Source organism: Halichoerus grypus, chromosome 13 (genome assembly GCF_964656455.1).
Source record: "Halichoerus grypus chromosome 13, mHalGry1.hap1.1, whole genome shotgun sequence".
Classification (NCBI taxonomy): domain Eukaryota; kingdom Metazoa; phylum Chordata; class Mammalia; order Carnivora; family Phocidae; genus Halichoerus; species Halichoerus grypus.
The window spans coordinates 21,208,821-21,234,349 of record NC_135724.1 but is presented as its reverse complement, the minus strand read 5'-3'; the positions used below and the strand labels follow the sequence as shown (position 1 = coordinate 21,234,349).

The 25,529-nt window shown below is 36.2% G+C and overlaps 1 protein-coding gene across 2 annotated transcripts in view; it reads left to right on the top strand.

Annotated features, from left to right (window-relative positions):
* The window catches only part of DCC (DCC netrin 1 receptor), a 1,153,179-nt gene that overhangs the window by 1,023,339 nt on the left and 104,311 nt on the right, over window positions 1-25,529 (top strand). Inside the window, exons 16-20 of one of the 2 annotated variants that reach the window (XM_078060292.1) lie at window positions 1,660-1,755; window positions 7,117-7,289; window positions 12,214-12,352; window positions 16,579-16,686; window positions 23,150-23,344. In XM_078060292.1, the coding sequence (XP_077916418.1) occupies window positions 1,660-1,755; window positions 7,117-7,289; window positions 12,214-12,352; window positions 16,579-16,686; window positions 23,150-23,344 (711 nt within the window). Of the gene's footprint in view, window positions 1-1,659; window positions 1,756-7,056; window positions 7,290-12,213; window positions 12,353-16,578; window positions 16,687-23,149; window positions 23,345-25,529 lie in introns of both variants that reach the window. The other variant, XM_078060291.1, reaches the window with a different exon arrangement.

The window sequence follows — 25,529 nt, the reverse complement described above, 5'->3', positions numbered from 1 at the left end:
CCTCCGATTCTCCCCCCCCCTTCATTTTTCCCTTCCTCCTATCTTTTTTTTTTTTAACATATATTATTTGTTGATAGACATTGGGGAGGGCATGTGCTATGGTGAGCGCTGTGAATTGTGCAAGACTGTTGAATCACAGACCTGTACTCTGAAACAAATAAGTTTCCCCCTTTCAAGTCATGTATTCTTTCTGTCCAGATGCCTAAAAGATTTTTTTTAACTCAGCGAAAATTTCTTGAATTACATTTTTTAGTATTTGTTCTGTTCCCTTTCTTTGGTTTTCCTCCTCAAGGACAACTATTACTCGTCTGTTAGACCTTCCTTCTCTTCTGTTCATCACTCTCTCCTAAATTCTCTTGTACTCTCTCTTAATTTCTTTTTGTTTTGTTTTTTCTTGTGCTTGTTTGTTTGTCTAGGTAGTCTATTTTTAAAAATATTTTTTTTACTTAGTCTTTCTTGAGTTATACCACCTCATTTCTGAGTTTTTTTCCTAATTTTAATTTATGTTACTCTTGCATATCTGGCATTTAATTTTCTTAATGTTGTTTAGCTCATTTTGAAATAGTAAATTTCAAAGGTTTGATCTACTTTCCTTGCGTATTTTCAATCTCTTTTTGGGGGTGTGCTTGTCTATAGGAATGGTATACTCCTCAGTTTATTTTGTAAGGTATTTAGCCCCAACAGATTTTTGGTGCTTGCTTTCTTTCACATGACCTGTTCCTCTACATTCCCAGATGTTCAAATAGCTTTTCTAAATACACAGAGCTCCCTCTCCCGTTGTTTTCATTAGACCAGAGCCGAGGGTTCAGCAAACTTTAGCCTGCAGGTCACATCGGCTCAGGTCCTATTTTTGTTTGAACCCCACTGAACTAAGAATGTTTTTTGCATTTTTGAAGAGCTGTAAACAAACAAACAAATGCAGGTGAATACATGACACAGATAATGTGGGCTGCAGAGCTAAATATTTACCATCTGGGTCCTTTACAAGAAAAGTTGGCCAAACCCTGATACACACTAAAAACTGTACGGCAGCTTGCTTTCCAAGTTTTCATGACTTTGCTCTCTTCTACCTTTATCTGGACCTTCTCTTCCCTTCATTTCTGTTGCTTCTGTCTGCTCAAATTTTAACTCTGTTGCCAGCAATTTGTCCCCGGTGTAAGTCCTGTCCTGGAGAGGAGATTTTGCAGGCTAGTTTTGTGTACTTATATTTACTGTCCGCAGATTGGCCTGCTGCATTTTCTAGCATTAGCTGATAGGTATTTTAGAACTATTTCTGTTTTGAAGTTGGATGCCTCTCTCTGATTTCTCCTACACAGATGCTGATAAACATGCAAGTCCTAAGGTTGTTGGTGGTTTGTCCACATGCAATTATATTTCGGGGTTTGAGAGTATAGCTCATTGCCTACTTTTGTTGGAATTGTCCAAGTGCTTGTGGTTGTCTATCTAGTCAATCAGTCTCTTATTATGGGAAGATTCAGGAAGATTAAAAACTGTATTGTCACCCCTACCACCTGCTTCCCAGAATCACACTCACTCATTTTTAAACAACAACTTACTTAGTAGATTATATTAAATTTTATTGCAGGAAAATGTTTACCCTGGATATTTCAGTACACTAAGTAAATCATCATGTTTATTTTCTTTCTGTTTTTTCTCCAGAGTCAAGTTCCCATTATGTAATCTCCCTAAAAGCTTTTAACAATGCAGGAGAAGGAGTTCCACTTTATGAAAGTGCCACCACCAGATCTCTAACAGGTAAGCTGAAATAGTTTATCCTCTTATGACAAGGTAGCCAGTGTTTAAGTTGTGGTGGGGGAAAAAAAAAAAAAAACCTAAAGCAAAATACAAAGGAAAAAAACAAACAAAATGTATGTAGTCATGTTCTGAGCCTTGAGTGTGTATGTGTGCATGCATATTTGTGTTTACGTGCATATACATATACACACACACATAGTTCATTATCTTCTTGGTTTACAAAATTAAGTAAGAGGAGGTCAATCTATAAATTAGTATGTGGACTTAGAGAATATAGATCTCTCCTTCTCTGTCTTCTCTCAGTAGCTCATATTTTGGTGGCTCGGTACCACTCTTCATTCTCGTGTGCATCTTGTTTCATCTTGCAAATCAGTGCAATTGAGGCAGGAAAGTTTCTGTGCAAAAGCCACCAGATGCCCAAATGGCCACTTGCTTCTCTACAGAGGATCCTTCAAACTAATGTGACAAGGAAGGACTGACCTCCTGGGACTGGTTTGGACTAGGCTGAGTCAGACAGGTGGCCTTTTCCTGAGCCAGGCCTAGAGGTCACCCCAGCAGTGCCCAGAGCCTTATGATATTTAAAAGTGTGGCTGCTTCCAGGGTTTCACACCTCTAGGAATTCTGTGTGAGTTGGACCGTAAAGGCAGAACACACACAGAAAAAGAGCTGAAGGAACTCAGAACGGAATGGATAAGAGAGTGAGATTCAGGACATTTACAGAGACTATCTGTGAGCAAGGCTGGGCTTACTCAAAAATAGAATAAATACCACTCCTGGGGGGCTGTTCAGAGTCACTGGAAAGTCACACAACCATCCCCAATAGCCTTATGTCTGAAACCTGGAAGTAAAACCCAAGAGGTCCATCTTTTTAGTGAATTCTTTGATCCTGCCCCATTTCAAAATCCACAAGCCTCAGACCTCATTTAACTCATCAGTTACTTTCACCTTAATGAGAATAAAAAATCTGAGAGCAGGATTTCATAGTGAACACTAGAGAACATGGAAAACTACTGGGTGCCTGAGTATGAAGTCCTGACAAGGAGGAATAAATCACCTTGGAATAAATAGTGGGATCTGTGACTTCTGCTACCACCTAAGTTTATGTAAACTTTGTACAGTTTGTTTTCCAAACCCACAAGCTCCATTCATAGGCTCTCTTGAGAATATACAGTTTTAAAGTGAATTCACAGTTGTTACATGATGGTTTCCAAATATACCATCACTTCATTAGTTGTTGTTCCAGAGTTTGCTTGAATCTTTGGCTCCTGTTTTCAAGGTCTATGATCTGCCTAAAGTGGTATGAAAAATTTGGGGTATGTGTCAATGTATTTCTTTATCTGTGGAGACAGTATGGCTCTCTCATTGTGTTATCAAAAGGGCTCATGTCTCCCCAAAAGGGCAAATAGGCAAATAAGAAGTATTACCTGAGAGAATGTCTACTGTCAAACTTATTATCTCTAAATGAGGCGTATGGAGGTCCAGGATAGAAAACCATGAGATAACATGATGGAGGTGTCTAGAATTTTCACTTCCCCTTATTCTCTTGTTCTACCAGTAGCAGTGTTCTTTGGGAGGTAGCAGGTCACTTTAGCTCTACTTGTTCTTTCCATAATTTGTATTTAGTAAGCTACCTCTTTCCTGTCAATGGTAGAAGATGTTGAGCACCTGCTCATCAATGTGACCTTGAGCTTGTGATCAGGCAACACAAATTATACTATGGCTAGTCTTTTCAAAGACCACTTTCTTACCAAAACGAAAGCCCACAAAGAAGAGACACTCAGGTGACAAAAAAAAAAAAAAAAAAAATCAATTTTGAGCAGAAAGCAGTAGTAGTAAAAATAGAGTTTACGTAAACCAAAGATAAGCTGCTCACAAAGAACCATTTGGGACATTAACTTCTGCCTTCACATTTGTTGTTATTCTTTAATCCTTGGCATATGGCATTCCCAGAGTGGTTTCTAAAACACCAGTGATCCATAAGACTATTTTTCTCTAATAAGACTCTAATCCTAATGGATCTGGAGGAATGAATGGATACCAAAAGTTGGAAATTATGTGAGGCATTTTCTTATTGAAGTAAAGTCAGTAGGGTTTGAAGAGGAATGAATAAAACCAGTCCTTTCTTGGATGTGGCAGACTTATTTTATTGTGTTTCCACACATCATGGAGAACAAAGGACAAATAAACAGAATCAAAGGTTAAGGTTCTGGGAGAAATTCTATCAATAAATGTGTCATAGTGCCACAGAGAAGACATTCTCTGTCTCTGAGCTCTGTAAGTATTCCCATGAGCAGACTTGGAAGAGGCCAGCATAAAGTAAATAAAAAATCAGAGGCAATAAATGCGTCAGACTGGAGTAAGTATCCGGCCATGACGATTTCCACAAACACCTGCTCTTAGCTGGAGCCTCTTCTCTGGAGCCTCATCTCATCCTGAGCATATTAGTATTAGAGCTGAGGAAAGTTTCACCAGGTCAAATGGGTGTGTTAAGAGTTTTATTTGTGCAGTAGAGCTTTTTAGTTCTTAATGTTGCAAGAACAAGACATTCTGAGCCTGGAGAAGGGAAGAAGGCAGGGGAATAAGGAGGTGTGTTCTTTGAATTTGTTTATTCTCAACTGCTTTATCAATGTCTGAATGAAGTATAATCCAGATGTAAAATTATGTTATTATTTTAAAAGCTTGTTTTGAACTTTAGTATGTGAACTGAAAATTCATGAACTCTTACCAAAATATTTATTAGGAATTGAATAGGCTTCTCTTTTTAGCAAAAGGTTTGAGGCTATGTTTTTTTCTTTTTAATTTTTATTTAGTTTTTACTCTTGAATATAACCACTGCAAATCAACAGCATATAAGGCACCTAAAAACCGGAAAAAAGTTGTTTAGCAACAAAAAATGGTGTTTTTTAACCAAAAAAAAAATGCTTTTAATTTAACTGTGCTGAGAGAAAGATAATTAGCAGTGTATGGAGCATACATGTATTTAGAATAGTGCTCGCTATCCACTAGAACATTCTGCTTTGTTGGAAAAGCTCTATATCTATACTATCCAAGATGATAGATTGGCTTATATGGCCATGGGATACTTAAAATTGGCTAGTGCAACAGAAGAAGTGATTTTTAAATTCTATTTAATTTTAATAATTTAAATTTAAATTGTCCGTGTAATTAGTGGCTCTTGTATTAGTACAGATCTAAAGGAGATGGCAAGTAGAATGAGAAGCCATGCCTGAAAACAAATTCGCTAAAAAAAAGCCAAGAAAAACTTGGCCAGGGATAGAAATTCTTAAATTATGTAAGTCCATAGATAAATACCAACAAACATTACTTGAAATTTGAGGGACACATTCTGGAACTGAGACTCCAAGAAACTCCACAAGTCATGAAAAATATACTATCGTAAAATCCAGGAAGAGCCAGAGTGGGTGTTAGCATTTCTTGAAGTAGAATCACTACTTTTCAAAACCTTATCTATGGCACCTGTGGCAGATTATTAAATTCATATTGGTTTAAAAACCAGGTTAAGCAAAGAAACAACATATATGGTATAACACATTATGTAGGTTGGTCAAAAAAGAAGTTTGTGATTCAGAATAGTCTTCCTGTTGTGTATAACATTCTTCTTGGAAAGTCAGCTAAGAATAGAAACAAGGGGGGCAGCACCTGTTTCAGTTTGGCCAAAACACCTGCCACCGATACACCGACCTGATGACTGATCGGGATCCTCCTGGAGGCTCTTCAGCTCCCCCTTCATCATTTCATAAATCCATTTGGGTTTAAAGGAGCCCTTAATAAAAAGACACAATCAAAGGAAATACGGAAAGCCTGGGCTCTGTCATTAAATTTTAAACACACATTTTTCTTTCTCTCTCTTTCTTTTTTTTTTCTTTCCTTTTGTTCTGTTTTTGTTTTCAGGTTTTGTATTTTGCTCCAAAGACCACAGCCCAGTAAACTACTAAATAATTCATTGGAAAACAGAGCGATGAGTAGGGGGTAGGCATTTGAAATACGGTGGACAAAGTGAAGTAGTCATCAAAACCAGGCAATAACTGCTGTGCTTGGAACTAGGCTATTTAAAAATGTAAACTCTGTATGTACACTGCTTCAGATACTCTACGTTTTAGCAGGTCAGCTCCCCAAATGTCCTCAGATGCCCTGCCTGAGGGCTTTCTTTCTTTTTTTTTTTTTTTTTTGTTAGTGAGAATACATATTACATGATTTAAAGGTAAAATTTCAAAAACTGAAAAGTCTTAGGTATAAAAGGCTCAAAATTGGATTCTTACTATGGCCACAAGACAAACTCTTCTGATTCTGATATCCGCAGCATAAAAATGAGTACAAAATTTTTCTAGAGAATTTTCTAAAACCACACACGTCATTATGCAGGTTCTGATTATGTTAATAAGGATCAAAGCCTGTGTGTACCTCCCACAGTTCGTTCTGTCTCCCCAGCCAATAACATAAAGTTTTCCCATGGAACTTGACACTTTGGAACAAGTAATATGGAATATAGGTATGCCTTAAGAGCCTTAGTTAATTACCCTGTGGGAAAGTGGGTAAAACAGATACATCCATACTTTCTTTAATGATTTCAGTCTAAGAAAACCTGCCACGCCAAGTGCTAGAAGAAACCTAGTTATCAAACATATCACTGGGGCACACGGGCCATGGACCTGGTCAGTCTGGCTTTACGCAATCATAGCCATAGACGGATTGCTGTAGACCGCAGAGCCCTTTGGGCTTTATTACTTGTTTCTTGCCTAAACAATATTTATGCAGATATAAGCTAAGCAATAATGAAAGCATTAGAGAAACCGAATCAAGTTAGAAAAGGAGAAAAATAAACAAACTTAAAAGAACAGATATTGGATAGGCATTTATTTCCTTAACAGGAGGAAATAAACCAGACACTCCTTTTGATCTCGTTATTTTAAGTTATCTGTATAGTTATAAAACTGACAAGTTCTCTACTAGACCTTTTAAGAAGCCATGTGCAAAACTCCAAGATGAAATGGGCTTTTAAAATATATAGCTAAAAGTGACCACCAGAAGTGGAGCTGATAAAACCACTATAGGGAAATGAGTGAGTTACAGAAAATAGTATTTTTGTAATAGAGCAATACTGTTTCGAATGAGTTTTCCGATTGAATTAATTGTATTTTTTTCTGTTCTTCTCATGTTCCCTTTCATCATTACTGCCATGCATTTAACTCATTGTGACGTGTTACCACTGATATTTATTTTTTTAACTCTTTTATTTATGTATGTATTTGTTTGTTTCATTTGGCGGGTTTTTAAACCCAGATCCCACTGACCCCGTTGATTATTATCCTTTGCTTGACGACTTCCCCACCTCGGCCCCAGATGTCTCCACCCCCATGCTCCCGCCAGTAGGTGTGCAGGCTGTGGCCCTGACCCACGATGCCGTGAGGGTCAGCTGGGCAGACAACTCTGTCCCTAAGAACCAAAAAACATCTGAAGTGCGACTTTACACTGTCCGGTGGAGGACCAGCTTTTCTGCGAATGCGAAATACAAGGTGAAGTTCTAACTGATAGCGTAAAATTTAAGATGAACTGTCATTTGCTTAATACATTGTTTTCAATGCTTCCTGGGCTGTCGTGAGTCATTTTGCTGCAGTGGCACTAAATGGAAAAACAAAGCATTTTAATAACACAGTATCTAAAATTGGAATGGGAATAATTGTATCTTAGGAAGCAATTCTAAGGCAAGGTAGAACAACATCAAGAAATGCAAAATGTTATCCAAATTCCACCAGATGCTGCGTTTGTGTAAATGATTTGATTCTGTGCAAGGAAATGCCATTTTCCTTTGAAAATAGCAGGGCTCCACTTTCATTTTCAGGATAGATTTTGGTGTCTTTCTTTTTATTTGGAATCTAGATGGACACCAAAGGCAACCCTATCAATGTTACAGAGACCCATCTTATAGTGCATATGCCTGGGAACACAGCTGGAAGATTTTGTTACAAAGTCCTTAGAAAGCACTCTAAGCCATTAGCATCTACTTTCTCAGTTAGCCTTGAAACACGCTCACGTGGTAAAGAAAACCACAGTGCACATTCTCCTTTAACTAACATGAATTAAACCAACCCCTTTCACTGAGTCATCCTACAACCCCGCTAAGAGCTCAGTAGAGATGGATTGTGGAGGCGTTGTCTTTACTACTTCTGAATCTCCATCAGCCAGCCTTAGCAACTCCAGCAAATAGTTATATACAGGGACAATTTTGTTACCTCCTAAGCCTGCCAAAATGTTAGTATATACAAACAATACACAAAATGTAGTCTAAAATGAGAAAATCAACAAGTGACTATCAAGTACCTACTATGTACCTAGAGCTGTACTAGATGATAGAGGCAGTTACACACAGTTTAGTTGTTGCTACTTAACATATCATTTATAATCTTGGAATGAGTAAGACACTCAGTTCCATTGATCCATTGATACACTTCAAAGAATTCTTAAGTTATTCAAGTGACATAATATATGAAAATGCATTTAAAACATAAAGCTTCACAAGATGATGATTTGGGATGAAGAAGATAGCTTTATTTTTTTTAAGATTTTATTTATTTATTTGAGAGAAAGAGAGATAGCAACAGAGATAGCGAGAAGAGAGCATGAACAGGGAGGAGAGGGAGAAGCAGGCTTCTCGCTGAGCAGAGAGCCCAACATGGGGCCTCGATCCCAGGATCCTGGGATCATGACCTGAGCCAAAGGCAGACGCTTAACCGACTGAGCCACGCAGGTGCCCCAAGAAGATAGCTTTAAATATAAGATCATACATGTTCTCCAGTAACCAAGGAGCCAGTAGTTCAATCCTGGCACTCCAGCTTCTTCAGATGCCCCTTATCTGAGAAGAGAAGATCCCGTCTCTTTACCATTCCACTGGGGTAGCTCTCAGAGAGAATTTGAATCTCCTGATATTTCATCCAGTGTCCTTCCCACTAACTGCCATCTTGCTTAATCTAGCCTCTAGCCAAATGGTGATTTCAGGAATGACAACATCCTTTGGGAGTGTCTGACTCTAAAGACCCTGGAGGTAAATCAAAATCCCACCAATAATGTTGTAAATCTGCCTCTTTCTTCCTGTAGGCATGCTGGATCTGTTTCTAGTCTCTTTCAACTTTTAAGTGGCATAAAATTCACATTTCATCATAAATCAGTTTTTAGTTGAAACCATTTTAAAAGGCTTTCTTTGGTACTGTCACCCTGCTAGGTCAGGTATTTGGAAAAACTCTCCAGGCAAGTCCAAATAGTATCATTGATATAACATATGTTTTAAGTACCCTATCCATCTCCTTGCAGTATTAGATTTAAGGCTCAGCAGAACGATAAATAAAGATAACATTATCAGATAAGACAACCAATGAAACATATGAGAACATTTAAAAAAAAAGTCTCTCTTTATATACAGATTGCCCAATTCTAAGTTTACTTTTAAAAGACTACTTTAAAAATTTTATGCCCATAACTGCTGTACTTTGTTGATACATTCATTTCACAGAATGGCCATGGGTACTTTGCCAGTATGTGAAATGTTCTGAAGGACAATGATTGTTCTCTGCAGAATGGCTTAAGTTCCAGAATTTCTTGAAGCAGATTATTTTGGTTGAATAGTTAATACCAGCACACATGGAATTATTGAGTCTCACAAAGAATGCCTGTAAGACTCAACCCAGTAACTATTCCTTGTAAGCGGAGGCTGATTTCTCTCATGGATTGAAGTTTGGGAATAGAAAAAACATTCTGTTGCCCTCCGTACACACCTACACTCTACATCTTCATGCTGAGAAGAAGAGTTTTAGAGGAAAGGGTGGTGTAAGTTGGATAGCAAGGATAAATACAGACCATATCAAGCCCACTAGAAAGTAATACAGTAAGCTTACATTTTACAAATAATGTTAATAGGGTGTTTTGGTTTTACATTGTGAACTTCTCAAACTACTTTCATATCTATTACTTCATCTCACTCCCCAGCACAGCTTTATAAGGTAGGCAGAACATATACAAGATAGAGGGGAAAAAAAGAAATACATGGAGTCTAATGACTTGGGTGCAAGAGGTGGCTTTGCCATGTCCTGTCATGTCATTGAACTTGCTCAATCACATTTTTCCCATCTATATGATTGGAATATTCACACCTACTATAAAAAGAGTAAGATTCTCCATAGTTAAGCATGTATGTAGATCCCTTTATAAAGACATCATTAGGTTGTATAACTTGAAAAAGTTTTCCCATGAAACTTCAGCTGGAGCTCAGGTGACCTAATGGCATTACCCAAGGCTATCCCCACAGGAGTACCCTTCTACTTCATTTAATCCCAAATCAAGCCATATTCCAGACATTTATATTTTGATTGTCTAAAACTCTGTTTTGATTTTCCTTATCAGAAGGGGGAATTTTCTGTAATTTACTTTCTATTGAAATGATTAATCACATGTTTTATATAAATTTCTATTCAAAATACATTCACTGAGTATTGACTAGTGCTTACCAGATATAACATGGCTATTACAGAAGATACAAAGTTGTGCAAGACTCAGTCACACCCTCAAGATACTTACAATTCAATAGGGAACTTAACGCATGCCTAAAGTTATATATCATGTTAGACAATGCATGAAATATTGTAGCTAACATTTAATATGTTCCCTGGACCAGATACTATGTTTTACTTTACAGACACTTTAAATAATGCTAGGAGGTCAGTGCTATGGTTATCTCCATTTTATGGATAAGGAAGTTGAGGCTCAGAGGGGTAGTACCTGTTGCATTCTATGCTCTCAAAAGTAACTGGCCGTGATTTTCCAAAGTACTTCTAGGCTAATGATTTATTCTGAACAATAACCTTCCATGAAGTTCCTGAGAAAACCCAGTGAATCCATGGTATTTACAGAAGGCAAGTGCATCATTTTAAAACACAAACAAGGACAGTATTGCTTAGCGGCCTCCCAAACGCCAGTGATCTTTATGTTCAAAGAGACTAGTTTTATAAAAGTACGATCTTTTCTTCCTAGCTGAAATATTTCTCATTGTCCCATTTCTCCCCTTATTTCCATTTCTAAGACTTAGAGGTGTTCACGATAGTGAAGGAAGACAGGGTTGGAAGTTATGTTTCAGCTTGTCAGATACTAGCTGCCCATGTTGTGTTTTATTTGATGAAATTCTATCTTCCTGAGTCTACACAGTATTTTTACATTTACTCAGGGCCCACGTTTTTACAGCTATTTTAAAGAAGAGCTTCTGATAGATGTTTATGAGGTCATCACTTTATTAAGATGGATGGGCACGTCATTAAAATGTTATTAGTACAGTTAAATATTTATTTGGTTTTGTAATGAAATGTAGGATTTTCATAGCTATAATCTAAGGATTCATAGTAGAATAAAAAAGATATACCACACTACGGTGGTATAGGAGGAGATAGGTGTGACATAAGTGGGGAAAAAGAGCTTTCCTTGATTTTCTAAACAGAGATATTAACAAATATAATAAATATAAAAGTGAAGGTAAATAATAAACTTTGGGAAAAAATCAAGATCTAAATACCAAGCATAAATTGATACTTATAAGAGGCATAAATAGGCAAAATTTGCCTGATCACATGGAAAATATTCATTAACCTGGAAGATTAACTTGGTTCTCTTCTTCATTACCATTTTGATCTCTTGAGTAAACAATAAAAATAGATACTTTATTTTCTACTAAAATATCTATAACCTGTTCAAAAGACGAATTCAAAAGACAAATGAATTCAAAAGATAAATAATACTGACACAATTATAATCTTTTAATACATATCCAATTTGTTGTTCCCTTCCTAATCAATTGCTCCAGTGACCATACTTATATGTGTGTTTCATGTGAACTTTGCATAAAAAGAAGACCACACAATACAACATTGCTTTTGTTTATTTTCTTTATAATAGCCCAACAGATTCTGGAATCACTAAAAGTTTGTGCTATAAATAATTTTTAAAAAGTGTAAGTAGTAGATCTCTAAAAATTAATTTTATTACTAGTGGAAAATAATCATGATGATCTATTTGAAATATATAAATTAAAACTTCTGAAAAAAAGATTTTGATTATTACAAACAAATGAAAGTTAAAGTCACTGCAGATTAGCTTAAAAATAGGATTGACAGAAGCAAGCAGAATTGGTCCTGAGACAGTGGTTATTACCCTACTTGGGAAAATTGATCAGCTAGCTGCCCCTCTGAACAACATCGCACCTGGTTTAATCCATCGTGTTTTGGAGCTACCATCAGCCAGTGTAAACTGGTTGACAGAAAAAAAGTAGAGCCAGTGCTGTGTCCTAGGTCTTATGCTATTTGGAAATAGACTGTTTGTTATTTGGTCGTCTCTTTACATGCTTTGACTTAGCAAGTTGATAGAGTTCATCTTCTTCTCTTTGCTTATTCCCCACTGGTACAGTCAGAAGATACAACATCTTTGAGTTACACAGCAACCGGCCTCAAACCCAACACGATGTATGAGTTCTCAGTCATGGTAACAAAAAACAGAAGGTCAAGCACGTGGAGCATGACTGCCCATGCCACCACATATGAAGCAGGTATGTGAAGAGAGTCTTACTTCCAAATTTCGATTTTTGATGGTGTTTCCCAGGTTTTTTGGAAGTTGGAACATATGTGCATTATGATGTTTAAGTTATACCTTATCCTGCAGAAAATATTCTATACTCTGTAGTTCAAAGCACTTTTATATCTAGTATTATCCTCCCCGCTCTAGAAAAGAAGAAAATGAATCCCCAGAGGTTTGAGTAATCTGGTTTTAATCTGGGCATTAACTCTGGAGATCTGAATATAAATCTTTTTTTCAATACCTTTAAGTAAAGGCAGAAATCCATGCACTGAACTCTGTCCAAAACATTTGAGTCTTTGATTAGCAGTCATGGTGGGTATTTACATTTTTGGAAAGAAATTAGATACAATAATACGTTACAACCATAATCGCATTGGTGTTTACCATAAATAACCTCAGTTATGGGTATGGGAAGAAGTTTCTGGGTGGTTATGTTCACTCCTTAGAAATAAGACAATGCAATGGAAAAACCTTCATGTAATTTGAAATAGTTCAAATCACAGGAAAATGTAATTCACTGTAAATTTTACCAGTCACATTTACTATGGATCATAAATGTTGAATTTGTAACCTTAACAGACGTGCAGTGCACTTGGCTTTTACAGTTCACAGAAATCCAAAATCTGAAGAATACAGGGTTCAACCAGCTGTTTGATTGGTTTCATGGTATTCTATTTAGGGGTAAACTACACCACACATTTCCAAATTTAAAAATATATATACCAATAAAACTCTCTGGGTAAGTTGAATTTCTTTTTCCATTAGAATTTGTCCCCTGGCAGTTCATTTATTCCAAACTACTACCTTAACTCAGAGAGTTCATTGTTAATATTTCTTATATTTTTGTGGATACTTCTTTCTATAAGAAGTTTTCTAGTTTGTCTGATTTAATTTCAACATCCTTTTTTTTTTTTTTTTAACTTCTTCTATTTTACATGTTTACATGTATTAACTCTTTCTCCTAAAAGTCTGCCCTGGATGCCAATATTCACAGCTTCTTAGGAAGAATAAGACATGATGAATGGGTTATGTTTTATGGGGAGAATAAGGGCCCTGCTCTTCTTTTTTACTTAAAAGGAGATGAAAGGAATTAAACATAAACCAGTAAGACATTAGGTCTTCCCTGAGCGAAAGAGAAGGAGCAGTAATTTCCTCTTAAAGCAAGCAAATTCATTCATTTTTCCCTTTCATAAACATAAAGTGCACCCTATCATCTGGCTTGATAAATATATCCTATTCATTTCTCATCAACTGCCTAGCCTTGTAGGGACACCAACAGTGAGACCCATTGCTGACAAAAAGATATTAACTGCTAGAGAGTGGTTAATAGGAAGATGATTGTCAAAACAGATAGTGATCTGGACAAAAGTGTAAATAGCATGTGGATGAGATTCCTGGGTGATGATGAGAAGCAAGAAGTAATTCACAAGTGTCTGCAGACTTTATAGCTGTGAGAAGGAGATGAAGTGAATGAAATAATTCTAGGTTTGCTTCTAATTCTGCAGTAACATAAAGACTGTATGGGACTGCATAGTTGTGTACTTGTGCTGAAGTTGCTTGTGATAAAGGTAAGAGTGTTTGGCAAATCCTTGAAATAAAACACTTCATTCTGTCGAGGTGATAAATCCTTAATTTTATTCTAGTTAAGTAAAATAGAAAAAAACTGGAAGGACATCTGAAATAATGCAGAAAAAAACAAAAATCCTGAAATAACATAAGAAATACAACCACAGAGTTTTGGCTAAGTTGGAATCCGAACAAACAGATCCAAGGATAAATCCTGTCTGGAGAAATAAAGGGAGGTTTCACAAAAGAAATAATAGTTGAGCAATGGCCTGTGTGGATCATCAGGTACCCATACCAGGGACTTCAAAGGAAAGGAACAGCATGTACAACAGTATGCAAGCAAGGATCAGAAAGATGTCTTCTAGAGGAACCTATGCATGGTTCAGCGTGAGTAGAGCACGGATTCATCAGACAACAAGGGGAAATGACGCTATAAAAGAAAGTGCATTAAATACCAGGGCCCGATATTTATTATTTGTTATTTATTTACATTTTTAAGACTTATTTATTTAGGGGCGCCTGGGTGGCTCAGTCGTTAAGCTTCTGCCTTCGGCTCGGGTCATGATCCCAGGGTGCTGGGATCGAGCCCCGCATTGGGCTCCCTGCTCGGCGGGAAGCCTGCTTCTCCCTCTCCCACTCCTCCTGCTTGTGTTCCCTCTCTCACTGTGTCTCTGTCAGATAAATAAATAAAATCTTTTAAAAAAAAGACTTTATTTATTTGAGAGAGAAAGAGAGAACAAGCAAGAGAGAGCAGGACCAGTGGGGGAGGGGCACATTTTTGCTATAACACATCTTCTTTTCCTGCAAGAATGTCCTTGTTTTTGTTTCATAAAAACCATATACCTATGCAGTTTCTTACTCAGGATTCAACTACACTAGACCTATGTCTGCTCCTCCTTCAGCTTCCTTTCTTTTCTTTTCTTTTTTTTTTCTTAATTTAAATATATTAAGTACCTTCTCAGGATATTATGATTAGGTGCAGCTTTGGTTAACCTGGAATACTAGTGGCTTTGAGAATCAGGGTATTAAAAATAAAATGTTATAATAGATGGAAATATTTGGTGTCTCCTCCATTTGAAAATAGGGTTGCTCAGATTCTGCATGATAGGGCCAATAGAAGAGCCAAAGAGAATAGGAAGAGTGAAGAATTCAGAATTAGGACAAAGTTGTACCTATCTTGTAATACAGAAGCATTATCATGCAGAGATCTGGAAATTCCTTCAGAACCCAACCATAGAACTTAGACATGTTCTGAAATTTCACATGTCAAACTAAGGGTAATGAAAAGAGACTGTCAGTAATCGACTTGGAGTATTATGCATTGCCTCGAAGGAAAACTCACTGCATTTCAAAGCATAGACTGAAAATCAGATCTAAAGAAGCCTGGAAGATACTGGACTGGCCTGGCCAGTTTACTGCCACATTTAAAATATATTTAAAATTTTGTTGAGCAAAATATAGGAGGAAAAACAACTTTCTCTTTATTCTTTTAGGTCCTTGGCTGAGACCCCGCTGTAATAAAAGACAGATTAATAACAGGAAGGCAAACAGGAGTTTAATAACATGTGCACCTCCTGGATACATGGAGGATACCCAGGAACACTGAGTAACTCCCTGAAATGGCCCAAGCCATCACCTTAAATACAATCTCCAACTAAAAACAAAAGAATACTTTGGGGGTTGGGGACCAAGTAATGGGAGGTTTTCAGGCAAATCACAATAAACAAGGGTGTCGTTATTATACAGATTTAAATTCCTGCCTTCTCCCCTAATAAGAGTTTCTAGAGATTTTATCATCCTCCTCTTCCAGGTACAGAGAGGGAGACACTCTTATAAATACAAATTTCTCTTATAAAAGGGTAACATCTACTAAGTTTTCAGAGCTTTTCCTGTGTCTACTGTTACTTAAAAATAATCGGCCTAAAATAATCCTTATGCCAAAGAGGCATATTTTGGGGTGATAAATTCTGGTCCCTTTCAACAACATGTGGGAAAATTAGCTCTAAGACCCCCATGGTCTCATGCCTTCTCATTCCATGACAGGCTGATACTAAGACCTTCCCAGATTCCATACGTCCATTTTCAAATATTCCTTTGCCTTCTTGCTAAGAGATATCTAATATGTTTACCTAAGCAAGATCTTTTAACCTGCATTTAAATTCATTCTTTTTTTTCCTTCTTCTTGCTTTTAAGAAAATATAGAATTAGGTGAATTTTTGTTTTAAAATCCTACAGTTTTAACAGGACTCTGTCTCTTGGAGACATGTAGCCATCAATCTCACTAAGTATGTGCACATTTCTTTGTTCTTATAATGATTCTTACATGTTTAGCGTGGCACTCGCTTGGAAATATCCATTATACTTTTCTCCTCTGTATTCATACATATTCTGTTCTACTCTCTATAGTTACACCATTGGAAGTCATTTAGCTTCCATGGAAAAACATTCATTTCTATATATTTGTTTGGTTGCTTGTTTAATTAAAATACTTGAAATAAATCGTAAATGGTAAGATCAGCATGATATACTGCATGATGGATTCTGAGTGTCAACATCATGATTAGAAGTCCCATAAATGTCTGCTTTCTTTCACATCCAATGACAAGGCCTTGTCTCTGTTTCATCTCGCAGCCCCGACCTCTGCTCCCAAGGATTTGACAGTCATTACTCGAGAAGGGAAGCCTCGTGCTGTCATCGTGAGTTGGCAGCCTCCCTTGGAAGCCAATGGGAAAATTACTGGTAAGTATCTCTGCTTTATTTCCAGCATTGCTCTGCTTGGCCTGTGATTGCTTACCCCATGTGCATGGCTCATGCCTTTTGTGTATTAGTTTTCTGTGCCAACACCTCAGTGGACTTCCCGGCCCTTTCTGGTTGTCCCTTCTTGCCCCCTGCTAACCATGGAATTTCTTCTAATGATGCCTACAAATACACATTTCATTTGAGTTGCTTTCTGAAGGATGTGTATTTCAATTAGTTTAGACCTTTTGTTTTTCATCTTGTGGATCATTGGGACACTCTTCTAATGGAATGTCTCTAAGCATAAATGACTAAAACGAAGCCAGTTGTTTGGCAATTACAAAATACAAAAGACACCTAATGACCGTGTATTTTTGAATGGCACATACAAAGGAGGTTTGTCTGGGGGTTTTTAGTTTCTCACTTAGCTTTTAGCTTCTTACTTAAATCATAAGGTTCGTAAAATACTTAATATTGACTGACAGAAATTGAACTTAATGAATATTTCACAGTGACAGATTTTATTTTGCCAAATATTGCTGATAACATCAATGCCTAATTAAAGCATCCATTAGAAGCCTGTAATGTTAATTTAGTATGAAAAATATAATGGAGTTCTATCAGGGATTTTGCATTTAAATGATCACTTTAGGCTTTTAATAGATGTCTCCATAGCATATAATTATTATGAAAAATATTGTATAACTAAAAATGTGCACATTATAGTCTAATTAACTTGAACCATTGGGTTAGGCACATGTAAGAGTCACTCCTTTTTCTTCTTTTCTTGCAAAGAAGAAGTGGATAGCACTATTATAAATTAACAAAGTAATTCAGTCATTTTGTGATAACAGAGATAAGCACGGAAATTATAGTTCAGATGGCACACTTACTTTGTATGAGTTACTTTCTGAATTTTCCAAAATGAAAAGATAATGTGAAAATTCCAAATGTGATTTAAATTTAAGCTGAAGACTTGTTTTCTCTAGAAAATTGTTCTGAGTGCAATAGCAAACAGAAATTTCATTTGAGCTGATAAATATGGAAAAAGAAGAGGGATATTAAATCTTCCCAAAATCGTATATGCTTAGTTGTCACTCTGCCAGGCTTTTTAAAACTGAGGCTGGCTCATTCCAATTTTCTTTTTCTTTTTCCCATCAATGTTATGATTTATTTTCATTGGTTCTATTTCAGTACTTTTGTAGATTTTGATTTGTTTACATGGTGACTTTTTTATTATGTTATAAACAGTAATTTATAAGCGTATGGTAAATCAATAGATAATAAGTTTAAGAAGAAAAAAACAGAATAGAAGTTGCCAAAATAAAAATGAGTTCTGATGGAAAAAATATATTTTTTTTAGTAAAGGATAAAATAAGCCATATACTACCCGAATTCTCATCTCTTATTTAAATAAATCTCATCAAATAGTCAATGTAAACAATAGAATGTGTTTTCAACTCTGGAAGAAGCTTAGTTTTGCTTTTTTGAGGGAAAAAATGGAAGTCTGCCTCATGTTAAGAAATGCAAATGAATCTAAGCAATAAAATACTGTGTGCCAAAATTGCAACCTTCTCCACATATTTTATTTAGAGTTGTATGTTCAGTATCCCTTCCCTCACAATGGTAAAGTAAAAGTATGGAGGCAATACTTTTTACCTTTAAGAGCCTAGTTCACTTATTAAAACCAAATTATTATTTTCAAGTTGAGATATTTTGACTCAAGTCAACAGGGAGCAAACATTAAGAACCCTTAAGACAACTTCTTTTCCATATATATTTTTATTCTTTCATCAAATTACTTCCAGAAAACAGGATGATAAAATATTCAAAATACCATATAGCAGAGGGCCCAGATTTACTACACTCGGTTTCTCATGAAAGTACAAAGGAAGCGGGAGCTCTATCCCAGTGTGTCAGAGCATGTGTGTGCCTATGCAGAAGAAGGTGCCCACATCCTCCCTTTATATTTCTTTGTTTAACCACATCCCTGCATGTACACAGATGTAAAGCAGGGTGGTTAAGGACCCAAGCTTCTGAGGGAGATGCCTGGGTAAGTTAACTTTCCTAAGTTCACTTTCTCATCTATAAAATAAGGATAGTAATAGAACCTCCTTTTGTAGAATGTAATAATGAAGTGCTGAGAAAATTCTCTGATGTCCAGTGAGAACTAAAACAAATGAACTATTATTATTCCCATTTGAAATCCATTCTAGGGTGAGGCTTTATTAAGGTACTCTGCATAGAACCCAGATCATCAATTTGTAAATATGTATACTTCAAAAAGATTAAACAAAAAAAAAAGAGGACAAAGAAGGAGATCTAGATAATGCCAATGCCTAAATTCCTTGATTATAAACTGTCAGTTTAGGAATTTGGACTGACATTTTCAGGAGAGAATGGTTCAGAATGAATTAAGCATTCATTATATGCTTGGCATCCTGCTAAGCACTTTAGTATTGTTAAGTGATCCTATCTTCCTGTTATTCCATGTTGAAATGAAGAGATGAGGGGTTTCTAGGGTAAATAACTTCCCCAAAGTCAAATAACCAAGAAGTAACAGAGCTAGGATTTAAAATTCATGTTCAGACTCCACTATGTTTTGCTCCAGCTTATTAGTATTCAACTAGTCCAAATCAGTGATTCTTAACTGATTTATGATTTAATTTATCTGAGGAAGGATTGAGCATGCTATATTTTAAAAGCTCCCCAAGTGATTTTAATGTACAGCTAGGGTTTTGAAACATTGATCTAAATAAATGCAGCATCCAACATTATTTATGATCAGAGACCAACATAGTTAGAAGAGTTAGGTCTTCAGAGATTGTTTCCCTATCAGTACTTTCCAATGGATAAGATTATGTTATCTTTTTTTGTGTGTCATGTGATACTCTAGTCCATTTCCCCTTTCTTGAAATTCTCTTCTCGCTTGACTTTTTTAAGATCATCTGCCCACTTTTCTTCCCAATTTCAGGTTACAGCTTCTTGGTCTTGTTAGCGAACATTTCTTCCATCTGTTTCTTAAGTAGATCTTTTTAGTCCCTTTGTTACTTTCTCTGAAAAAGTGTGTATAGTATAGCCAGGGCTTCAGTGAACACAAACTTATGTCTCTGAAATCTATATCTCCATCCAAGGAATTCTAAATACACATATCCTACCTCATATTGTACATTTCCACTTGCCTGTCTTATTGGCACTTCCTTCTATTCCCCAATCCGTCTTTCTCTCCCTTCTTTCTCTTTTTTTTCTTTTCTTTTTTTTTTTGTTTCTTTGTGGTGTTTTTTTTTTTTTTTTGTCTAGACCCTACCATAACCAGCCAAATAATGCACTGTTATATTCTGTAATAGGTTGTAAGACCACCCGGGATTGTGGACCAAGCTGGGCACTCACTGCAATTATATGTGTCTAACTATTCTTATTCCCATCATATAAAAATTTTTCATGTTTATCCAGTTGCAAAAGTTGGAAATTTAGCCATCTTGACTTCTTCCTCTATGTCCCCTTCCCATATAATCAGTAGAGAAAAATCTAAATGCTCCTAATACAGGGCTGAAAATTCTGTGACAACAGGTTTCGGATTTTGTTCAAAGCTCTCTCTTCAGTATCAATATTCTTGACACTTAGTAGGTAATTAATAAATATTTGTTGAGTAGAATAATCATTGACTTGCTATTAAAGCTATTGTTGACTTGAAATAAAAATTCCAGCTCTTCCAAATATAATACTTCCTTAATTACTAATATTAAGAAAAAAAAGAAGGGAGGAAGGAAGGAGAAAAGGAAAGAAAAACAGAAAGAATAAATGTAGCATTTACTAAGTAGTCACTATATAGAAGATAACATGATAGGAATACCCACATATATTAATTTCTTAAAATACATTATCTCACAGCAACTTATTTTCAGATGAGAAAATGGAGGTCTACTTAGATTAAGCAAGGTGCTCAAGGTTGCAAAGCCAGGAAATGAAAGACCTACGAGTTGAGGTCAGGTCTTCCTGAATCCATAGCCTGTTATTTTTTAATAATTTTTTAAAAATTTTTTATTATTATGTTATGTTAGTCACCATACATTACATCATCAGTTTTTGATGTAGTGTTCCATGATTCATTGTTTGTGTATAACACCCAGTGCTCCCTTCAGTACATGCCCTCTTTAATACCCATCACCAGGCTAACCCATCCCCCCTCCCCTCTAGAACCCTCAGTTTGTTTCTCAGAGTCCATAGTCTCTCATGGTTTGTCTCCCCCTCCGATTTCCCCCCTTCATTTTTCCCTTCCTACTATCTTCTTTTTTTTTTTTTTTAACATATAATGTATTATTTGTTTCAGAGGTACAGGTCTGTGATTCATCAGTCTTGCACAATTCACAGCGCTCACCATAGCACTGTTTTTTATTTTTTTATTTTTTTTTATTAGGAAGGAAGAAATGGGTCCTTCATTATGTATTTATCTATAGACATGATTATCAGAATCAATTTTTGAAAGATGAGGAGCTCTCACTGGGCTGAGCTCCTTCCTGGTAGGCATCATCTTGGTCTTCCTGGTACTTAGCAGCTGAACCATGGAAGGGAATCAGTGATCTGTGGGAAGAAGTATGGAAAAAGACAGAGGAGAGAGGTGGAATTGAACACTTTCTGACACTTTCTTTTTACAATTACAACAACCTCTTTGTAGAAGTAGTCAAAAATGACATATGTATGGTGTTAACATTTTATATATATTTAGACAAATATAATTCTAATGCAGGAATGCCCACTTGAGTTAACAATCTCAGGTCTTATTACCTATGACAGGAGATAGTTCTCATTATTTGGCTAGTTATGGTGAGTAAGAGACAAAAATGAAGTAGAAAAAATTAAGAGAAAAGAATGAAGAAAGAAACTTGGACACGGGGAAATGGACATATAGGTACAGAAAGTTTCTGAGAAACCCAATGAATTTGTTCCAACCTATGTGGATATGGAAATCTCTACAGTAGGACTTCAATAACAGATTTAATATTCTCTAAACACACCAAACTCATATATCCAGATAAAATTGTATGCTTTCCCTAAGGCCAATTTTTAAAGTTTTGAATGTTGTAGTAGTATATTTCTATTCTGCATCTCAGGTCTCAAATTTACAGACACACACACACACACACACACACACACACACAAGATCGACTTCCCCATAAATACCAGGAAATCACTTCAAATACAGTTTGGAATTGTCAGAACCTGATGCTTGTACCTTCAATTGTACTTATTTGATGTCAGAACTATCATTTTTAAATGGTTAATTGAATACTTTTTACAAAGAAAAAAACCCTGAAAACACAAGGAGGGCAATTATTTTACTTCCATTTGACAAATAAACAAAATCAGAAATAAATGTAGCTGACCTGGGATGAGAACAATTCTCCAAACTTTCAGTGTCATCGGGCATTTACAACAGCCCATGATAACTCTACAGATGCATTAAATGTAATGAATATAAAGCATCTGTGCTTACTGGCTAGAGGATTTCATTCAATAAGTGAGTTTCAATACCTATTATGTGAAGACAATTTTATTGGTTTCTCTGAAGAATAAAGGGTAACATAAGATACGGCTCTTGAACTAAAAGAATGTTTTTATCCTTTTGAAGAGATAACACATGCACATAATAAAAGTTACAAAAAAAAGTATTACCAGTACTAGGGTGTTCTATTCAGTAGATGTGGTTCTTTGGGGACAAGAATGGAGACTATTCTGATTCAAAAAATATTAGAAGATTTTATTGATATTGATCATGGGGGCCGAGTTATAAATGAGTCAGAAACAACTCCTTTGCCCAGTGATATTTCACAATCCCTTTTGAACTGTAGTATTCCAATTTTAATATTAACCAGAGAGTCCTACAACCTTTGAGTTTTACAGAATTCCTTACCTTCGCCTTTTACCTTTTCCTGAGCGGTCTGCATTATAAGACATTCATAGCTGCAGCAGCAGCATCTCAATGAATGCCAAAAATATACAGATTCCACATATCGACTAAAGCAGTGATTCCTGACCTTACTTGAACACAGAAATCATCTGGGGTGCAGATTGCCAAGGTCACCATTAGCCTATTATGGTATCTATTGCTGTGTAACAGTATCATCACAGATTTAGCAGCTTAAAAACATATTTGTTATCTGTGTTTCTGTCAGTCAGGAATCCATGCACAGGATTTATAGACCACAGAAACCTTGTATTTTTAGAGATGATATTTTTATTTTGAATGGTCTGTTCCGTTTTCAGTTTCTGTACATTGAGGCAATGATTTGTCTAATCTTTGCAATATCAAAAAAATTATTACTTTCTTAAATGAATACTGTAGTTTATAGACTGTGAATGTATAATAATCATTGCACATTATATTTGGGAAACATGAGTGTTTAGAAGCAGAAGTATAGTATGCAGTCAGTACACTAAACCCAGTCGCATTCATCTATTTCTGCAGCTTACATCTTGTTTTATACCTTGGACAAGAACATACCAATTGACGACTGGGTGATGGAAACAATCAGTGGTGATCGGCTTACTCACCAAATCATGGATCTCAACCTTGACACAATGTACTACTTTCGAATTCAAGCACGAAATGCAAAAGGAGTGGGGCCTCTCTCTGATCCCATCCTCTTCAGGACTCTGAAAGGTTTGAATCATTTCCTAGTACAGCAGTGCCTTTCTTTTCCTGTGGGATGGTTGTAAAATACTTACGGAGTCTGCATTAGGAACTGTCTGCCTTCTCTGTTGGCAACATGACTACAATGGACATTCAGAATAAATTAAAATGTACCTTTTCATGCTGAAAGCCAGCATGTCAGAGAAAGATCTATTGTGTTATCACATTTTCTGCCTTCAACACAAGGCAGGTGTATTTAACTTAACTTTTTTTTCCCCATTTACAGTCTTTTCGGAATTCTGTATTGATTTCAAGTATATTGGCTCTATTCAAAATATAATGAAACTTTTTATGTAAGGAAATAAAAATTAAAAAGCATTGAATTATGTGAATGCCATACTACTGCCAGCCTTAAATGTTTTCTTTGAGGAACTATTGTCCTTATATATAAAAAGAAAATTTGATATGGCAAGACAGAAAATCTCAAACAAAATGAACGTGTTTATTTTAAGGACCTAGGATAGCAACAAGGGGGAAAAAAAGAGTCTTTACAGTATTATTACTGGAAGAAAACGCGCCGTGCTTGCAAGAGTAAAAATAGCTGCTCAATTCAAGCATAGTTACATGTTCGTACAGAAAAAATGCTAAGGCCCTGGAACAGTGACTGCGTCAAAATGATCTCATGTTAGTCCTTACTATTTTAGAACAGTATTATTTTTCTGGAGGACAAATGGTTTCAAGAGCCTCTGTTATTTAACAATTGAAAAAAAAAATGGAATGTTCCATAGCTGGTATTTAAAGTTGTATATTTAGGCATGATGCCTAAAGTTGTATATTTAGGCATGTTGTTCTAAAGAGGGATACTTGGCTCTTAAATCTGTGACCACATATGCCTATCTATATATCTGGCTAAGAAGTTGATAATACATGATGGCAAACAACCGAAAAAGTAGAAACATGAGGATGGTTGACATTTCCACCCAGGTGCCTGACATATTAAGAGAGGAGTCTTAGAATAATTGTATAGTCATTCAATTCCCCTAGGAAAGGTACCCTAATAAATAGTGGACTTTTGAATTCTGGTGAGGGAGCTAGCCATTCAAGGCTGGACTTGGTAACAGCTAATCTGAAAGTTCGCCAAGAACACACAAACAAGCATTCAGCCTAAGCCTTCGTGACAGTTCTTAGCGACAGAGTAGAAACTGGGGAGGGAGGCAGGAGGAAATGAGCTAATCTTCTTCTCTCTGGGTTTTTAGGACTTCATGTCTAAATCAGGTTTCACTCTAAATGAGCAATCGAAAGGAAACTGGTTATTCATTTTGTGGGAGCATGAAATGTAACTAGATACTGTTTCACAAATGCTTCATCTTTATCTATAGGCAAGTGCCAAATTAATTTCATGCTCACGTTGTGTGCCAACTAGAGATCTCAGGGAGGGTTTAGGATGACTTAAGGCATCCAAATGTATTAAGCAGCAGAGTGATGAGTTATCACAGGATTTACAGGCCCACACTGATAACCATCCTGGAGATTATTTAATGAACTCCACATCTCATTTGGTACTGTTTACCTTAAGTGCTCTAAACTCATCTATAAAATGATGTTTAGAACTGAGAACAAATTCAGGAACTTGTTATGTTGTAATAGTTCACAAGCATTATTTCTAATATCCTGATTTGAATGTTTAATATTGTCTATCCTCAGTATGTCATGCTCAATTAATAGTCAATTAGATTTTAAAACAAATCTTACTCATATGGCAAACCAAGTTTCAGATGTCTTGATTGCATTCTAAATTATTAAGAGATATTGATCTTGCCCATCTTTATCAATAATTGACATTGTACATGCATGCATCCTACATGTTACAATGACAAATATTCTAAGGCAAGTAAATTACTCTTAAGAAATTCAAAGTCACAGTGAACCAAATCTACACTAAACACATCACATCATGTTACTGCTCTCTGATTTAAGATTTTCAGTTTCCAAAGCTGCTTCAAAACATAAGGCCTCTGTTCATCAGAATGTAACTTTGTTTGACAGCAAGAAAGGCTCACATGTTATCCTGAAGCTGAGAAAGCTCTCAGTAGTCTACTGGGTAACAGGCAAGTGTTTCACTGCAAATCATGCCCCAGGCAGGTGTCTACAAGCTTCATTCTTTCATATGCAGTCTTTGCAAAGACAGTAGCATTTACTACTAGAAGACTAGAGT